The sequence below is a fragment of the Prinia subflava genome, chromosome 14 (genome assembly GCF_021018805.1).
Source record: "Prinia subflava isolate CZ2003 ecotype Zambia chromosome 14, Cam_Psub_1.2, whole genome shotgun sequence".
In the NCBI taxonomy this organism is placed as follows: Eukaryota; Metazoa; Chordata; class Aves; order Passeriformes; family Cisticolidae; genus Prinia; species Prinia subflava.
The window spans coordinates 19,442,599-19,463,659 of record NC_086260.1 but is presented as its reverse complement, the minus strand read 5'-3'; the positions used below and the strand labels follow the sequence as shown (position 1 = coordinate 19,463,659).

The window sequence follows — 21,061 nt, the reverse complement described above, 5'->3', positions numbered from 1 at the left end:
AGACCACATAAAGCCATGAAGACTCCAGTGGTGAGTTACAGGTTAAAGGAAAATTTTATTCTTAATTCCTCAGAGTGCATAATTTATTTCAAAGGATAACACATAAAATCATTGTTAGTTTTTAACACCATCATGATAGTGAGACCAGGTCAGCAGTCACAACCACATTCAAAGGTAAGTTAGCATGTGAATGGAGATGGGTTACTGGGAGAACACATTTTCCCTTCAACAGCAGGGCATTTTGCACTGTCTGGCTTGGGCAATCTCAAACTTTTTACAGGTCAAAATGATAATGTGGCAAAATGTTTTGCTTTAGAGCTGTTTGAAACTGCTCAGTAGTGGATATGGCCAAATTGCTGCTCCACCTGAGCCCAGTGCAGGGAGGAAAGGGACACAGTTTTAGCATTGTAGTCAAATAAAACATTCTTTTAATAAAAAACACACTGTAAGCTGACTCCAATGCTCTCAATATTTGATGTGTATGGAATCAAATTACACTCAGGTTGTACAGGAAAGAGGTATAGATGAGAATCCAGCCACACCACCAGTCTTGGCTTTCTTTTACATGACTTTGATTTTTTTTGTTAAAACATTTTTAAGAGATAAAATGTTAATTCTTACCTCTTAAAAGAGCCCATTGTTAGTAACTTGTTCATCACAGCCCCTTCAACCTCCCCAAAAAAGTAACCAGTCTGTAAGGGGAAAATGCAAAGAATTACCAAAAGCATAGATAAATGCAAACCAACACTGGATGCAATTTAAACTGGCATATTCTAGGATCTGACAAAAGTGACTTTGACAGTTACATAGACAGGTTTTCAGGACTGGTGCTACATAAAAACTGAAGAGGACTTCCCAATCAGGGCAAATTGTTGGGATTATATTATTAACCTTGAGCAGATGTGAGAGCTTAAACAATATATTGAGGAACATTATATAACATCTAATATCAAAAATAAAAGCCTCCCAAACCTAAAGCTTGTAAAGAAAAGACACTAATCTGATCACAAAGTCTTGTGATTAAAATATTGCTCAAAAAAGATATAAACAGGCTATGAGAGGATTTCATAAACAGTCATTAAAAAACATTGTTTATAATTCCTGTATGACCTATTTAAGGAGCTGGAACAGTACATTTCATCAATCCTATAAATTTTAACTCCATTCAGAGTCATTTTATACTTAAAACCACTCAGCTTGATGAATTACTCATTTTGTCCCTATTCAGTACTTGTGGACTAATAAAAATAAATCTCTGTTGAGAAAACAAACATTGCTGTTATGAATTTGGTCTGTAGGATGGAAGTGACTCCATCATCTGCAGCCACTCATGTGACAGTGGAAAATCTTGCAAGTACAGCACTTTCCTACCTTGGGAAGACCTGTTTTATTTTAGAGTCTCAGCTCCCAGGAGGACTGGATATTTCTCTTCATTGTTTAAAGGGAGAAATCCTACAATTTATGAGGGGGAAAGGGCACTACACTCTCAAATTGCAGGGATTCCATAGGTTTTGTATGAACTAAACCCCAATTCCATTACAAGGAACTTAGCTGACCTCAAGTATGCACCTGGGAGTTTGCAGGCAGAAAAGTTACAGCCCTAGCTAAAAAAAGGCATTCCTCCACCTAAAAGGCAAGTATTGCCTTTTTTTTTTTCCTCAGGGGAATCTTGGAACATTTTCCAAAACATATGGGTATGTAAAGTCTCCTAGAAACACAAGGAACATGACTAAAAATACCAGCTTCAATAGCCCTGGCTGACTGATGAAGAAAGATTACCCTAACGATTGGAGAGGAGGGCAATGACAAGAAACTCCAGACCATAAATGCCTCACATAACCTTAGATAGTAATAAACCTGATTTGTCAAGTTGTGCACCAGTCTTATGAAGACATTTCAGTGACAGTTCCCTCCACAAAAGCTCCCTTTGTAAATGCCAGTTTTCCCCCAAAGCAGCCACACACAGGTTAGCGTTATTTTTTAATACATCAGGATTTAGTTGCAATTCAGAAGAATTACTCTGCCCCACAAACCTGATTCTGGGGGCAGGTCAGGTCATGTTTGGAAGGCTGATAGAAAAACAGTGCTGAAGCAACCCCAGACAGGTCGGGAATTGATAAGGCATCATCCCACTTCTCTAGCCACAATACTCTGTACACACACTATACATATAAAATAGACATACACTAATGTAATCTTAATATAAATTTACATAAACATAGAGACTCCTCTGCTGTCTCTCTTAGACTTGGATTCATTTAACCAATAAAACAGGCCAGAACACATCTCCAGCCTACTTCTGGTGCAACAGTTGTCCAAACTATTCACAGGAATACATAATGGCTTTTATCAGGTGACTACCAAAAGAAACATCTCTTCCTAATAATTACTGGCCACAGCCAGTATGAGCTGGCAAATCACTGACACAAGTCAAAGCTGTGCACCTGTAAATAGTGACAACAACAACAGGGGAAACAGACAAACATGTTTTTAGTGTATCAAGATCATTCCATAATGAGTGTATTTCTTAGCTCATGCTCATTGTAACAAATTTAATTCAGCTGAGGGCTAAGTAGGAGTGTGCCTATTCCTATTCATAATCCCCAAACATAAAATCAATTCAACTTCAGACGATTCTAGCATGACTGGGGCACCATCCCAGCAGTTTTCAGGCAAAAGCTAACGAGAATAGTGGTGGTTTCTTCATAAGGTTTGCAGGATTGAGCAAAACATTCTATGATTCTGTGATGTCATATTTCTTGTTCTCTCCATTGTGATGCTGAGTGCTTCGTTTTAATCCTTCAATGACTGTAATCCCCTTCAGAAAACAAACTCCTCAGCCAACAGCTCTGTAAAATCTCATTATTTTAAGTTTGAGTGTAAAAGCTCTGTGTCCCATGCCCCCCAATCCGCTCCTTCCCAACCTGTCCATGTGACAAAAATGGCACAGGGATTTTTTTTCTTAGAGTAAAAGCCTCTTACAGAAGACAGACACTTCTGAAGCAAGAAAAGTCTTTAAAGAGAACATTTGTGAGTTTCAGAACAGACTCTGCTCCAATGGGAGACAGAAACAGCTCCTGTGAGAAAAAACCTTACATTCTTTGTAGAAGGGATTTTTTTTAAATTTTATGTTACTAATTCCTTACTATTTTCAGATGGTGGCCAATTTTAAGAAAAAGTAATTTTAGATTAATATGTTACTTGAGAAGACTCATGAAAAATCTTACACCTACCTGTTGATAGTCTTCAGACACTAAAATAAATCCATTATTATCTATTAGGTAACAGTTGATTGTCTGAAAAATAATAAAACACTATTTTAATTTTTGATTTTAAGATACAGCAATATGTTAATTATATACTTTACTTCTAAGTCAGTTATAAACAGGTAGAACCTTCAGATTCATATAAGGTTTTACATAAATTCAAAACGACTATAGTCTTGGTTATGGAATATTATCCATTTTAATTTTTATGCTTTTTGTCATGCAAAACAAAGATGTGTACAGAATGGGAGGATATAAGATAACTACAAAAAAACATAAAAACCAAAATTTTGTGTTTTTATAATCCATTCTTAAAAGTTTTCTTTATCACAAAGTTAGCAAAGGCACACAACTTCAGTGTTCCTGATGGCTTCTCCTGTATTTGGAGGAAAACATCAGCTCAATGTCATTACCCTAATGATGTATTAATGAAAACATAGTGTCAGCCTGCAGAACCAACAGGGGACCAGGTAATATTTTTTAATTTGTTCATTGGGGGATGGGACCAGAAACTTCTGTAAAAGAGGCCCCACTGGTCTCCTAAAGCTTTTCAAATTGTATTTTTAATTGGGAACTGGATTTAGAGCTAGGACTGTTAGATTTTTTTAGGTCAGACGTCTGAACTGTATAAAACAAGGTAAAGCCAAATCAGTGCTTCCCTCCACACACACATGAACCATTTTAACCTCACAGAATTACTTGCTACAGGCAAAGTTTTAATTACAGCACTTCAGAGTTTAAACATAAGGTTCAACTCAAACCCTGAAACCTTGATATAACTCTGTTTCTCCTCAGCATTGCCAAATACCTATCTCAGTGTTAAATCTTTATTGTATTTCTATTGTTGGTCTAAATCAGCAATATTTTAATCCTTGCTTATTGAATTTTCTATGACATTTGTATAAAAGAAAAAAAAAAAGCAGAATGGCTTTCAATACAGGAATCCTCCTAGCTTTGTTTTTAATTCAAACCTTTCCTGCTGCAAATGGGCTGTACAGAAATATGCCAAAATATGCTTTCTGCTATGCTCTGCACATCTAGCAAGATATCTGTGCTGTTTTAGGGAGGAAAGCAGCCTCACGCAGTAGTAGCTGTGCAAGATGTGAAAATGCAGTCTGATATTTCCAGAGATGCTTAGATATGCCTGATTCTCATTCTGGCCACATATTAGTACTGTTCTGTGGGGCCAAAGAGGAGAAATTTGCAGAAATGCTAGCTTGAAGTGCAGTTTTTTAAAAAAACAAAAGCTGAAATCAGGCAAAAATTCGGAATGAACATCATTCCCTAATGCAAACTCAGGATATTCATTCTAATAGGAGAACCCAAGCTACAGACACCCCCCGTGACAGAAAACCTGTCAGAAAGGAAGTTGAAACAACTAATTTTTAACCTTTGATCTGTTAGAAAGCCCAAAGTTGGCAAATGCAATGTGAAAAGCTGATGATGCTGGCCAAGAACTGAGCAGAGCTGATGCACTCAGAAGAGGCAGCTCCTTAATCTCAATGGTGTGTGAAGGATGGAATTTCAGAAGCAGCCTCTAACAGCACAACACTGCTCTCCCCAAAGTCAACCAGAAACCTCCCACTGACTGGATGAGGAGAGGAGCTAAGTCAACACAGAGATCTTTTCAAGATATGTATTTGCAGTCCTCATGCATGAAAGAATAATCTAAAGACACTGCTTTAAAAACAATATTTCTCCATAGTATGGAAAATAATAACAGAAGTCATGCTGGACAAGAAAAAGTGTAGGCTTAATTTCATAGTTTATGGCTTATGTGCTGTTAAGAAAAGACTGGCTTGATTCAAGAATTAGTGGCAAAGATTTCTTAATATATGCTCAAAATGCTGCTGATTTTACTGCAGGCCTCTACCAAGTGGCCACGTCTCAGATCTAAAAGATTTAGTTATTCACTAGCACAGTTCAGAACTTTAAAAGATACTAATTTTTTTAGCACTGTGATTGGAAACAGGCATAATGCAACAAATGGAATCTATATATTTTTTGTGGAATGTGAAGATAAGTGGGTTTCTATTTCAATCCATTTTAGAAATATTAACTAGGAAAAAATATTCATTCAGGACTGTTCATTCACCACTTGCCAGCAAGATAAATACCTTTCAGTATAACTACTGTGTTAAAGAAACAGCTTGTAATTTAACTTTTGCATGGACAAAGGGCAGAAGAATGCATTTACTCATTACCAGCAAATCTTAAACAGATTTCTGGTACAAGATTTATGCACGGGATAATAGCATTTGCATACACTACAGCTGTATGAAAGAGGTCTAATTCACAATGTTTCACAGGTATTGGAAGTGAACTACGCTCAGGTTTGCCCAAACATTCAAGTTCAGTGAATGTCAGATTTCAAGGGGAACATTCCATAGGTGGAGAGTCCCTGAGCTTGTAAAACTGCAGGCATGAAGTCCAGAATAAACACAGCAAGAATGTTAACTGAGGTCTGAGAACACATCTGAACTGCAGAAACTTTGATTCAGTTCAAGTCCTCTATGTATTTTTCACAGCTCCAGTATACAATAACAGTAATGGAATGTAACATGGGTTAAGAAACCAAAAATGAAAAAGAAAGAAAACAGAGCATTAAAATAAAATGTGAGGCATCAGGAAAACAAGAATAAATGCGCAAATTCAAAGCTCTCAAGAAAAAAAAAAGTATTTTTAATTAATGGGTTGTCTCTAATTTAGGATCAAAGGTATGACATACTCATCAATAGATTTCCTTTATTTTTAATTATATTTAAAATTAATACGTTGTTATTAATAGTCATTAATATTTATTGACTATTATGCCATTCAATTTGCATTAATGTCTTCATGTTTACTTCTAAATGCTTTAATTTATACTGTAAATGTTCAGCAGATATTTTCTTGCCATTGAGAGAAGCTGTGAAAGACTCACTAGAGGAGCTGTGATATTTGTTTGAGTCCTATCAACAGTGTGTTTTGTCATTAAGAAAAAATCTGGAATCTCTAAATCAGCAATGTTCACACAATTACTAAATTTCTACATATGGCTGTATGGTTTCTGCTGGTGTCCAGCTGAAGACTTTAAACTGCTAGTGGTTTTTTGGTTTGGTTTTTTTTTTCATTAACAATAAAGTAGTAAACAAATGCCTTAGCATTGCTTCAAATTATTTCCTAAACTGGATTTACAAAGCAGAAATTATTGCAACACATGTTTGAGGTACTGGAGTCAACTTTGTAATTCAGTGGGTATCCATAACAGGCATAACAAAAGTCACACTATCTAAATAGTAAAATATTTACAAGGTGATAAAGACCACAATGTACCATGAGATGTTCAAATTAGATTCATCAACTGTATCTTCTACTGCAGTGAAGGTATGCATGGAAAAAATCTGTTAAATACTTACTTCATCATCACAACTTATAGCACATCTGCCATCGAGAGATGCACACTAAACATGATATAAAAAAAATATAAAATTTCAATTCTCATTTGATGCTTAAAAAATAAACATTTTATAAATTTGTATGAGCAAAATTTAAATGGAGTTGATATTGATTACATCTTTATCTAAATTGATTCTAAAAATGACTAGCAAACTTTAGAATCATTCACCAAATGTGTTCTGTTCCTCTCTGCAGAGAAAGAGTTCATTCACACTGTAACAATTTCAGCTGCTTTAAACACCACAATCTCCTCCATACTCTAAATCTTTGAGACCATTCATAGATGAGAGAAGATTCTCCAGTAGGGGTGGGGTCAGGGATTATTTTCTGTAACAGCACAGTTCCAGTCGATTCTGAAACCAGGGGTGGCATCTCCCAATCTTTAGAAAGTACCTGATTATCCTCTTCAATGAGTACAAATTCTGTCCCTGAATGGTTTAGGTGAAGCTTATTGAACACTATAAGTGCCAACCATGACTCAGTAATGTAGTTTTGTTAATTAACCTGCGTGATCCTACGGTTACTTCGTGTTAGAGAGAAAACCTAAGTGAGAAGTCATGATTCTGCTGTCACTGGAAACGAATACCACACTTTTGTTTAGTGTTTACACTTTTTGTAAGGGAGAAAAGCCACGTGTCAATAAAGTAACTCCTAATGTATTGGGGCCTAAAGTTAACAAATTTCTACTTGCTTCCAAAAATCAAGCAACTGTTCTTCATCTCTGAATTCTCCTTTTCTGTATCCAAATGTAAAACCAGAACAAGTCTTCAAAGACATTGTTTCTTTACAATAGTTTGCTAGTGACAAGATCATCACTTCCACTGTTGTGGATTCAACGACACAGAAAACTTCAAATTGAAGTATACCTGTCTGCTTGCAGTCCAAAATTTCCGCTGGAAAAATTCAAGTTTCATCTGGATACCTACAGCTGGGAAAGACAAAAAAATATATATAGATAAATAAACCCAGAATACTTAACTCCTTCCAAATGGTTCTTAAAATTAGCCAGAAAGAAAAGGCTTCATAATGAAAAGAGAAAGTTAAGCCCTAAAATAAAAAACACAACTAATTAAAGAGACCATACAGTCATATTTTAATCCATTTGAACAGAAAAATGCTGCTTGTGTAATGTGAAGAATACAGATAGCAAAAAAACCCCAAAAACCAAACAAACCATTCAAATTTGATGCCTCCATAATTAACATCAAAGAACCACAAGCTGAACATATTTATGTTCACATCAATCTCATTTATATTTTACTAATGCCAATATAACAGCTGTAGGGAACCCACACAATGTGTTTTCTACTGAAATCCATGAAGGTTTGCTGAAACAACATGAAAATGTTTGTTAACACTTCAAGTGATAATTTGTTTTGAGGTAATTTAATCCATAAATTGTCAGTGTAACATAAGAAGCATTAAAAATGTATTTGAAAAAATGGAAGTTGAGAGTATTACATGTAATTCTGTTAAAAGGCAGTATCTGACAAATATGAATGGGTATAAAACTCTTTAAAAATGATATTAATGATAATGGATTGCATTTTTAAAAAATCACTATTCAAGATACTATTGGTTTAAATTACATGTTTCTCATAATCTCAAGTGGGATTATGTTTTGCCAAATATCAGTGAACCTTTCTTCCAGCCTAGTTTGATGATCCTATCACTGTTTCTACTGAAGAGCAATATAAAGCAGTGAGGTTTGCAGAAGCTCCAAAAGCAGTTGATTCTTCTGCTTTCACTTGCCTAAACTGAGAGAATTCAAAAAAGCTTTAAAAGTCTGAAGATCTAATGCCTAGCAAATTCATGGGCTTTTTTAAAAACAAAGTCTCAAAAAAATGAGTTATTTTTGAAAACTGAATGAAATTTCATTTATTCATTCCTCCTCTAGGGCCTACAGCACGATTCATTTAAAAACATATTTACATTTAGATTATTGGTACTTGCTTTTGCAAATTCACCCACACTGAATCATGTACATATTTGATTTTGTGTTAGCAGGTAGGGAAAAGTATGTGAAATGAAATTTGTAATGGACTGATACAATGGGAAAAGAGACGTTACATAAGGAATTTTCTTATTAGAGCAGGTTATAAATATTTTTCTGCTATCTGTAACTCATGGATGGTTTTGCTTCAGAGAGTAAGCAGTGAAATCCAGTCCTCCTTTTGAATAAGCACCAGAGGAAATTCTCCAGCTACATTTTATTATCTAGGAATTAATGTTATGGTCCATGAGAAGTTGCTCTCTGCCAGCAGCACATTTGCTTCATCTATTGCTTGCCTTTGGGTTCATTCCTAGCACACCCTACCTGCTTTTTCTGAAATGCAGGTAAAACACACACACACTTTCAGGAACTTTCCACAGGGAAATCACATCACTTCTGAATGCTGTGTCACCTCATGTGGTGGTAACAGGCAGAGATGTGTGGACTGTGCTTAGATATTGTTCATTTAAGGCCCTGACAAGCTCAGCCCTTTGGAGTTCACACTGTCGGAGATACCAGCACCCAGAAAACTGCTGTTCTAGAAAAGTGTGAATGAAAGTTAATGAAAGCATAATAAACATTATTTTAAAACTCTTGTTCTCCCCTAATGAAATTATTTGTATATACAAATTTGAGTAGGATTTGGGACTAGATGAGCCCAGGAGATCCCTCCAACTCTAAATTATCTTATGATTCTGATTTAAGTGTAAACGTTTTGTAGAAAAGTGGTAACTTTACAGCTCAGAACCTTTCTTACAAAGAGAGTCAAAATGCATGGAAAGTTTTCTGTGTCCTGTACAAAACCTACCACATAGCAGAATCTGAAACAGGAACAAGATAATTACAGCAAAGCTCATCTGTAAAAGATTCCATGTGCATGTTTCACTGAGTCACAATGGAATGCTGCAGCATAACAGCAACTGAAATGCTGGGATTAATGTCTATGAAATGCAGAGCATCCCTCTCCATGAGGATGAGAAGAGGCATCTGCAGGTTTGGTTTCATAATAGCAACTCTAAGATTTTGATGCTTTCTTGGACAGACTGAGGGAAAATGAAAGACAGTGAGGAATATTTGGGTTGCTCCCACTTGAGCAGATTCAACAATTTCAGCAGCAGGGTAATTTGTGCAGAAACTGAAGGTACAGGCGTTATCAATTTAGCTACTGCCTGCCTTAAAAAAAGAAATCAGTTTATTTCTCTAACTAACTTTGAAAAGAGTTGTATCACTAATCTCTGAGGTACAACGCCATTAAAGAGGGTAAAACAGAAACCATCCGCTCTGGTCAAAGTAATACAACATTACAACAGCAACATTTTAACATATTCCCATTGTGAAGTAACTCCTCAATTAGAGTTTTGAAATCCTTTAGCTTGGTACTAAATAATGAACTACTGCATGATGGCAACTACATGATGGTTGGGCTTGATTTACAGTTGGGCTTGATGACCTAAACGGGCTTTTCCCATCTAAATGATTCTATGATCTCTACCTGTGCTTGCAGGGTAGAACACACCTTACAAGCCTGGCACGGTGAAAGCAGCATTTGGCTGGGTTTTTGAGATGTCTGTCTTAATATGAGAGCTTAATCTCACAGTTTTGTCTCATTTACAAATTTTTCCACACAATTCCACACAGGAACTTCCCTGTCACAGAACGAGTAGCTTCTAAATATTCTATATCCTACATAATATATAATAAATTAAAATTACTAATAGTTCCTAAAATTCAGCTGAAAATTATTTGAATGCCCCCAGACTTGAAAGAATTAACAGCATTAGGGTATAGGAAAATTATTTTCTTTACTACCTCTCATGTGATACTAAAGCACTTCTGCAGGTTTTTCCCTCCTGAGCTTTTCATGGACTTTGTGATTAGAAGATGACATTTTTTTTTGTCTAGTCATTTAATGCCACAAGAGCTATTCAAATATACCTCAAAAGGTTTTTGAGCCAATATATTCTCCTGAGCAATCTCTAATCCTTCAGCACTTGAGAACTTCAGAATAAAATATCTGTGCTCCAAGCCACCCAATATTTAAATTGTGTTTTACAAACTGGCTACATGAGGGGGAAAAAGGAAACATGAAAACTTCAAAATTGTATCTCCCATGTCACTGATTCCTAGTTTAGCCTTCTGGTTATAACAGCTACCACAGAGATTTAGATTAAAAAGATGAAATGGCACTGAAATTTTTCTAAATACTGTTCAGGAAGGCACCCAGATAACTGCCACAAATAACAAAAACTCTAATTGACCTTTGTGTGGAACATACACTTCAAAGTATAAAGTATCCTTCCACACTGGCAGGCTTGGTTCAACCAAATGGCCAAAGGATAAAAATTGTTCGCCCAGGAAAAAAATTAGTTTTGTGTTCCCTGCTGCCTTTTCTTTAATGTCACAGAGGAGGGTGGGCTGGAGCTGAGGGCAGGCAGGAGAACAATTGATGGGAGCTGACAGAGGAGTATTTTGTGTTATGTAATGCAAAATGTATCGTTTCAAACGGATATTGCAAATCCAATTTTTTGTTTTAATCACATTAGCAAATTTACTTAGGTGACATAAATAAAAACCTTTAATTCTGCCTATGGAAAGCAGTTATTAACTCCCTTAGATTTCTTCTCTCTGTTTAATGAAGTGGCTGCTATTTTTGTAGTGCAGACTCTATGAAATAACAGATGGTTGAGAATGACAAAGTTAAATTCTTGGCTCAGTGATAATTATTGTTTAATAAGTAATTTCCTTGTGCATTGATTCCATGGCTGAAGGTAATATTTTACTCTCTCAGTGGGTTGCTTTCAGGATGGAAGTACTGGGGAGTGCTCAAATGCTACACAGCTCAGGGCTGCTTAGTATTAAGGCAAATATGGAAGGGAAACAAATATCTACTCAGAATAGATCAGGATTACTTGTGATCGTTTCAATCTCCATGGTTAAGCAAATAGACAGAAAGATAAGGAAATCCTTCCTTGACAAATTACTTCTGTGCAAAGAATTAGAATCTTTCTTAGGTTCTAAGTAAAAAGAATAATTTCCTACTTAAGAGAGGAAAATAGATTAGACTGATTTATTTCAGGCAAGAGAGGAGCTGAGTCTCCCTACAAACCTGACAAATGGATTCTAAATACACAATTATAGGAAAAAGTAGCAAAAGCTAAAGGAATTTCCATTCTCTGAAATACCTATTCACTACAACACTGTATATAAGCACTAGATTAGCAAGGTTACAAAAATATCTTAAGGTCTCTATTCCTTTCCCGATAGAATACAGTAGAGATTAAGACTCTCATATATAAAAGTTGCCTACATTCTTAAGGACATATTGGCCTCCTATTTCCGATGGAATTATCTTAAATGAGGTTTAACTTGGCTTCAAAATAAGAAATGTTGGACAGAGACTTGTAGCAGGATTATTTTTCAATCTGTATCACCTTTGTGTATTGAGCTTAGACTCATTAAGATGCTTTTCTTTCTCCCTACACTAGTATTCTCTGACAACCATCTTTTAAAATATATAATAACTACATGTGAAATATTCCAGAACACACCTAAATGATCTTTAAAATGTTGATTTCACTTCTATTTATACTCTAAATCTGTTTCAGTTCAAAATCTGTTTTCAGCATTTAACTCTGCCAAAGGAGACGCTGACTCTACATCCAAATGCACAGAAATATGCTGAGAAATAAACACCATAACTGTCAAGAACAGTCAATACAGATTAATAGAAGACTCCCACCACTAAAGATGATAAAAAACCCCTTATAAGACATAGGTATTTTAGGTAGAAGAGTTAAAAATAAAGTCTATACATTTTTCTTCCCTCAATTCAAGGAAGTCTAACAAATTAGAGGTATTCCAACAGGAACTCTCTATAATACAGTTATGTAGACATTATTATAGACAATAATATAAGTAATAAGTTATGTTAGTATGTTACTGTGTTACTATGTTACTATGTTACACAATAAATAACATAATTATGCTTCAGTATCACCCAACATAGCTGTACTCTCAGTGGCAGTCATTCTTAAATCATATACAGATATATAAAAATGTAAACTCGTGAACTGGGCACTTCCCAGACTGATTCTGATCCCAGGTTCAGTTTACTTGCACAGTAAAATCAAGTCTCACCTTTCCAAACTTCACACTTCATTCAGCTTCCTTCTCAGTGATCTTTCCTCTTTTGTCTATACTTTCCTCTTCTCACCCCTGCTCATTGTTTTCAATTCCTCTCTTCAAAGAGATCTTCAGAATTATATTATAACATGAAAAAGTCATTCTTTTTATTATGTGGAATGACTGACTCTGATGCAAACACCCCCAAACCCCCTCCCCCCTAAAACCCACCATCCTAACAGTTTAAGTCTGGCTATTTTTAATGTACTGGAAATACAAGCTTATGCTTGAAAGCATCAGGCAATCTCAATCCTGGATGGTGATACCAGCCATCCTCATAGTGAACCGTTATGGGTAGCCTGTGATAAAAGAGCAAAATTGAAAGAATAGGCCAAACTATTCAGCACTCACACATTTTCTTCTGCTTTTCTTGTAATAAAGCATGGTCCCTACCTCAGCAAAAATAAGGTATCTATTATGCATTTGGATATTATTTTTCAGAAACTGTCCTTTGCAATGTGTTGCTTTGTTGTGCTGTGGTTTTCTTAGTTTATTATTTAACTCAGGGAAAATTTCTAACATTTTTACAACTTTCTTTGTTGTTTCTCAACATGCAACCTTCTTGTTTGCTCCACAATATGTCTATTACATATTTAAGTACACTAAAATTACTTTGATACTTTACAAATATTTTATTATTAAATCCTTTGAAATCCATGTAAATGTACACCTACCTTTTCCATCTCAGTTTGAGCTACAGAGCCTGGTATAGTGTCAAATATAAAATATCTCCAAGTGCTAACTATCACCTAGTTCTGGATTCTAAACAATAAGCTGGGAAAAATCTTGTATTATTTATGGTATCTTACCTTTACCTTTTTGTCATCAAGTGAAATGGCTGCACATACAGAGACACTTTTAAGTCCTATTTAATTATTGGGTTTTTTATGTGAGACAGTTTGAACACCTCCTAGGATTTAGTAACACAAAGGCTGCTTCCTTCATCAGAGCTATTGTGATGCAGAATGTAAATGAGTGAATTTCCTTAAATGGGCAGTGGAAAGCTGAAGTTCTGCCTCTTTACTCACAAACCTCAAGCCTGCTACTTTCTTCCAGAAGATTTTTGAATTAGTGGTGGAAGAGGTTGTGTGCATGGAGACTACCAAGACAGAAGGAAGCCAAATGGTGTTTCCTGGAGGCCAAGCTCAAGCAGAAAGGGAGGAGATGCTGGGAAGTTGATGTGAGGCCAAGCTGAAAGGGGAGCAGGATGATCATTGCTGGGAGGCCAAAGTTCATCCAAACTCAAACCACCAGGGAAAGCTGAAGGGCTTGGTTTGCAGCCAAGCCCAGACAAACTGAACTGTGGAGGGTAGTCTGTGAACATCATCACAAAATCAGACTCCCTCTGACTCCCTGACACATATCTTCCTTCTGGAGGACTAAAGAAGTAGCAGCAGGAGCAGGAGGAAATGCGAAAAGTACATAAATTGAGTGTAAACATAAAAAAATATAGACACTGGTGACTGGAAGTCCATTGCCTTTTCACGAATCTTCAGAGGGGATCTGAAAATTATCATTGAGATGCTCATCCTGTATCCCAAACCTCACAGGACAGCAGCTGATGTGCTGCCAACACTGTGACAAAGGCTCCACAGAAATCTGCTCACTTACCCCATGATTAACCTTGTGTACTAGGATCAAAGCTCAAGGGAGGTACTTGAGAATCCCTCTGTAACTTAAAACAAACCTCCCATAAGCCTGGAGGAAAGTAATCCCTGGGCATGCAAATTTACACCAAATGCACTTTTCTGAAAAGGTAGGTGCCCTGTTCCTGAGGAATACAAGTACAGTGACAGCACAAAGGAGTGGCTTAGGTGGCCCAATTCGAAAAGGGTGAGGGAGGGCACAGCTCAGCCCTGTCTGGAGGATCCTCCCTGTCTGTGACTTTTAGAAAATACCTGACACCTACTGACACCTGTCTCATTCCATTATCAAAAGAAAAAGAAAGGAAGCTAGAAAAAAAAAAAAAAAGGAAGAAGAAGAAGAAGAAAGCTGAGTGGTACTGCTTTTAGCCTCAGGAAGTTTCAGCAGCCTGCAGAAACAAAGCAAGAATCATCACAGAGGAAACTGTGCTGGTGGCAGAGCTTTTATGAATTCCTATGAGCCTTCAAATTTCTTCCAGCATCTCCTAGCACAGCCACTGCTCTGACAAATAATTCTGAATTCCAACAGATAGGAAGCATGTGAAGATTGAAATCTGACCACAGTAATGTTAAAATAATGAAGCAGTGAGAGTATTTTTATAACTCCCTAACCATTTTTTAGTTTTATAGGGTTTTCTTGCTATTTGAGTATAACCCATGACTGAAACGAAAAATAGGAACAGTATGTATTTGTAAGCACTTTTACAAATCTTAAGGGAAGATCCAGGACTTGTCAAGTTCTCAGAAAAAGCTTTACTTCTCACAGCTAAGGTCCTAGTTTAGAACAGCATAGACAGACTAGTTTTCCATCTCAGCCAAAGGCTGTGGTTTCAAGCTGGCAATTAAGGAACCCTAAGAGGCTCAAAGTCCAGACAAACAGCCAGAAATTAGGATATTTATCTGGATAACCTGTGACCTGATTCTCTTAGGATATATAAGACTTTCTGCTTCCAGTTGTGATTAAAACACAACACATTCAAGCCTTGATCATGTTTTAATTGCAGACTTGATACTGGCTATTACCTAAGAAGGTTAACAAAATAAAATCCATTTCTACGTTTGCCTTGGGTTGAAAAATGTAATCAAAATGTGTATTCTATTTTCATTTATTGAAATCAGTTGGGAGATATTGTTCTTTATCTCTTGTAACTCTAGGGGGAAGGAGGGCAGATGCTTTCTGTTAATGGGACACCCGATAACACCAGATAAGACAGTGTTTCTTATCTCTTTCATTGACTTCGTCTCTGCCACCCCGCCCCCAGAATATCTTCTGTTAATGGGCCATTAAGGCTCACCAATGACATGACACATTGCACCATCCCATTGTGAGATGAACCACCCAGTAGGGAGGAGCCAACCATTCCCCACCCAGACAAAAACTGGGGACACAGGGAACCCAGCGCAGCCTGTTCCCACTGGATTCCCAGAGGACGACTGGACCTTTTCCTGAGGATCATCTCTGCTCCAACGGAGCCACATCTGTCACTCCAGGAGCAGTTACTTTGGGCTGCTTCCAACACCCTGACCAACAGGGTGTCTGGTTTGCATTCTGACTCTGTCAGTGGTCCTTTGTACTATTGCATTTATTTTATTTTATTTTATTTTATTTTATTTTATTTTATTTTATTTTATTTTATTTTATTTTATTTTATTTTATTTTATTTTATTTTATTTTATTTTATTTTATTTTATTTTATTTTACTTTATTTTATTTTATTTTTACCTTTCTTGTTGTTTGTTCTTCTCTCTCTATTAAATTGTATTTCTGACTTGGAGTCTCACTGGTTTTGCTTTCAAACCAGTACAACATTTCTCAGCATCGTGAGAAGGCTGATCTCAGACATAGGCAAAGCTTCTAATGTAATTTCCAAAGTGGTTTATCCCTCCCAAACTGGAATCCTGTCACAGCAGAATGGGTACAAGTTGTCCCACTGCCAGACACAGAACACTTTGGACAAGACATTAAAGATAAATATTATGGCATCCACTGCAAAGTGAACTCATGATTCTCTGTCCAGTTTGTCTCCTGACAGTTCAATGCCCCCCACCACAGACCTGGGGCCCAAGACATGTAGACTCTGCTGGTACCAATCCTTGCAGGGGGAGAGAACTGACCAAATCCAACATTTCCTGCCCACAGAACACACTGAGCACCAACCACTCCCTCTCTGCTGCTGTCATGGGGGATCTGTGTCCATACAAGGTCTATTCTATATTCTATGACTATATGAAATCTCATTAGTCAAACCAGGCTTGGGACACTGAATGAGCAAACACTGACATTTTATCAAACCACATCATTTGGAAAGAAGTCTTGGATCTCTTATTTACTGAGTTATAATAACAATAACAGTGATACTCTCTACAAACTCTCTGTGCTATACTGTGATTAGCAAATTACTTTGAATTACTAAAAATATGAGTCATGTTACTTGAAGTCAAATAATACATCAGAAGGACCTCATAATGAATAAAAATCTCCAGCCTTTCAACACCATATCTACTGGATGATTCATAAGTCAAATGTTTACTGTAATGCTCCAGAATAGTTCTCATGTTTGTATTTTTCTAAGTTCACTTATTTAACCATGTTTTTGCTGTTCAACTACATGGTGATAATCGACAGTTTTAGAAAAGGACATAAAAATTATGTTTCCAAAAGACTCAGTGCACATATGTTTATGTGTAAGTTGAGTAGGACCATGGTATTCTGCAGTTGCAAGTACAAAGAAAATAACTGGTGGATTTTGAACCTGATTTCTATTTGTGTCTTTTACTGAACAATTTTTAAAAACAGCAAAAGATACACATGTTCAACTTTTCCATGAAGATTATTATATGCAAAAGTAGATTTGTTTGCCCACTCTTTTCATATTTGGATCAAAAATATATTTTTATTAAAAATCTGTGTAGAAAAAGAACACAATTGCATCTTGGTTCATCAAAATAGGAGTTAACATTTGAGCTATAAACTGGCATTCTTGAAATCTCCTGAACTGGAGGTTTAAACCATGTCAGGAATAGAAAGCAATCTTAGACTAATAACACTGAGATTTTCCAGTATACTGAAATATGAATTTTCTTCTCTTTCATATTCTCCTACTTTTTATGTCTTAAATAAAAAGAAACACCACCTTTCAAGATGTGCTCAGTATATTACAAATACCTCTTGAAAGTCAGTTTCTAAAACTGTGGATTAACACTGGCTGTAATCTGGACATTTTCACTTCTACTTACATTTTTTCATAACAACATTTTATTGTCACAATTTTGAAACATGGCCAAGAAATGTTAACTGCATCTCTCAGCAATGACCTGTATTGGGGAAATAAATTTCCCCCTCTATTGGTGAAAATAATTTATCTTTTGCTTTATTTAATGTGTAGAAGTTCATGCCCATGAACTGCAAAGCAGCTAATGCCATCCAAGAGGCCAACCAATCAGGAGTGGAGTGACAGCTTTCTTTTAACTTGTCTTACCAGATTTCAGGAAAAATAAGAAATCATCATCTTCAGAATTGCTACATAAACCTGCAGAGGTGCCAGCAGAAATGTTTGCTTACGGCTGATCTGGTGATTATTCATGTATTAAGAAGTGTTTTCATACTGCTGAAAATTAGCCAACAGCTTATTTTGTTCATTAGAAAAAGATGAAATCACCTCTCTAAAGCCACAAAATACAAAGAACAGTATATTGAGCAGCAATTGCCCTTTTAATATTTGAGCCTGATTTACTTTTCTCTGATCCTATCTCAAAGCAGAAAAAACATGGATGGTTATGGTAGACACTCAGGCCACCACACTAAATTTGGAAACAGAAATTGGTGAACGTGAAACCACTACACCAACTTATGACCAAATACAAAATGAATAAATGTTTTTAATTGATACTGCAAGAGAAAATCCAAAGAAATAAGGCATTTAAACATTTAAAATAAACACTTTAAAAAATGTTGAGACTGATAAAATTAAAAGGCATTGACACATTTTTGAAGTTCTTTAATAAAATGTGCACTGCCTGAGATCTGTGTGCCAAGTTATGATCATAAGTGAACTTCTCTGGGTGAACTATTAACTTCTGGAAATAGTGTAAGTGCTGACATGACTTTCACAATAAAAGTACAAATGCACCATGCTTACTTCACATAAACTGCTATTCAGATGCTTCAATAAGTAGTCTATTATAATTTATATACTAATGATTAGTAGGATTTAGCTATCAATGCATTCTAAAGGCATATTTTAGAAGTATAAATTTGTAAGTTTTAAGGGAAATCAATATAATGGGCACCAAATGTAATCCTTTTTAATGTAAAAGCTTTGAAATAAATCAGGAAGGTTTCTGAAAGGGAGCTGTCTGATTAGATATACATTATATACATTAAACTCAGGATATATAATACAAAATAGCTTCTCTTTCTAATAAGGTGCCTGATAGGTTCAAATTCAGCTGGGGCTTTTGCCTGCAAGGTGTTGAGGACTGCTAAAGGCTCACTGGAGTCTGTGAGAGTTAAGGGGTGCCCAGCACAGGATAAGAACACAAAGCCCCCTCCAGGACAGAGCTCTGAGAACACAAAACCCCTCAAAACTGCTCAAAGAAAGGACTCTAGGTAGGACTTTCCAGAGATTGTGCTGTTGTATAGAGGCAAACCTATTACTGACTTACAAGGAAAGTGAATCTTGCAAAGGCCAGGTTTTTACAGCTGTTGGGGCACATACCAAAGGCAGGCTGATCCTGATGGGCTTTCCAGAAGCACTTATTTCACACTGCAATCAGTAAATGTGGGCTGTAATTCTGAAGTCTCTATCATATTCCTAGGCATCAAAATAACTTTGAAATACCACTTTCCAAAATGTAGACATTTATAAATGACAAAGGTTCCCCTGGCACTTCTGCTAGAACACATTTATAAAACATATTTAACATTAAAAATATAAAGTATTATTTCTAATTAAGGCCAATTCAATAAATTCTTTGTTTTTCTGCTGTTTTACAAAACGAATACTTGAGCATAATTTCCAAAATTAATAAATCTTCTCAGCACATCTATAATGGAAGCAAACATTATCTTCTCCATTCTCTCACAGTACAGGGCTGATATGCCTTACACTAAGGGAAAAGCCCTTCTTACTTTATTTGAAATAAAAAGAAATCAAAACCACACAGTAGAGATGCAGTAAATTATATAAAACTCCAATAAAGTATATTTAAATAGATTTAGTTTATATTCTTATATAATTTTTTGTATTAAAATGGCACAAATGCCCACAGAAGGTAAAAAGAGAAGGATCTCACACAAGTTTGCCTGCTTTATTCTGTTTTAAAGTGCCACTAAAAAGCATCTATAAGGATGGAAGGCTCTGACTCTTGCATGTGTACAGATACTTTTATACTGTGTTGACTTCACAACTAAGACTCATTTAATTCAATGAGTTTAAATTGTAGTGCTGATTATACTCATGTCCAGAAATCAGAATTTTAACTGAGTTTCCATGGAAACACTATATGTCTCTGTTTTCCTTTTAGACAAGGCTATGCCTGTTAAACAAGTTTGCCGAAGACAACATGTTTTGTTTAAGTTACATTAACTGGAGCCAATACTTCCTAATTACATTACCAGAAGAAACGTTTACAGCAAAGCTTCTACCATGGGAAACTCTCCATTGTTCAGCCCATCTCTGAAAAACAGGAAATATGAGCATTGCCATTGCTTAAAATGCGTTAATTGGTCTTCTATGTATAAAATATTATCTTTTATAAAATTACAGTATTGCTCATGTTTTATAATATTCATGTATAGGGAAATTATCACATGGAATCTGGACTTCTGTGATACTTCCATCAGAGAACATCTGCCCTTGAAGACCAGGTATGTCCAGGGTCAGAAAGCACTGAAAGCTTAGGGCTGTTCCTGGTCTAAATATATCCTCTAAATAGGAATTAAACAGATTCTCCTCTTCAGAGCAATTTTTTCCCCCATAAGTTTAGCCTAACAAGAACTCTAGAAACCCAAGTCTGACAGGTGCGATCAATCTGCCCCAAAAGGTGTAAAACATTTTGAATCTTTGAGTGGTGTGTTTTGTTCACCATTTTATAATATTCTTATATACACCACCAGAAAGGATGTGCTGTATTCACACTTGCAGTTCAAGTCCTGTGTTGATGGAAGGGTCATACATTTCCCTAAGATTTTAGGAGAACCACGTCCAAAGTCCTACTTAGGAACATTTAAAGAGATGCCTTAGCAAGCAAGGGTGCTGTGACAGTACAATGAAGAGGACTGTAGATAAACAGGGCTTTTTACTTTTTTAGTTTAAATCTGATGCAATTTATGATGCAACTGAAATATTGTTCTACATGATTAATTTCACCCGAGTTCCATTTAGACAAAGTATTACAGAAATCAAGCATTAAGTAATTTCCACTTCTTTCTCAAAACCTTTTCACATTTTCAATCTAACAAAGTCTGCAGAAGTTCTAAAAGAGGTGTCCTTTTACTGCAAAGCTAAGAAAGCAACAATATGTAAAAATTTTACAAT

General features: G+C 36.0%; 1 protein-coding gene across 1 annotated transcript in view; it reads right to left on the bottom strand.

Moving 5' to 3' along the window:
- The window catches only part of CACNA2D3 (calcium voltage-gated channel auxiliary subunit alpha2delta 3), a 406,564-nt gene that overhangs the window by 35,867 nt on the left and 349,636 nt on the right, over nucleotides 1-21,061 (bottom strand). The window contains exons 27-30 of the mRNA XM_063411460.1: nucleotides 7,571-7,632; nucleotides 6,665-6,709; nucleotides 3,234-3,296; nucleotides 622-692 (exon numbers count right to left, since the gene is read on the bottom strand). Of these exons, the coding sequence (XP_063267530.1) occupies nucleotides 622-692; nucleotides 3,234-3,296; nucleotides 6,665-6,709; nucleotides 7,571-7,632 (241 nt within the window). The remainder of the gene's footprint in view (nucleotides 1-621; nucleotides 693-3,233; nucleotides 3,297-6,664; nucleotides 6,710-7,570; nucleotides 7,633-21,061) is intronic.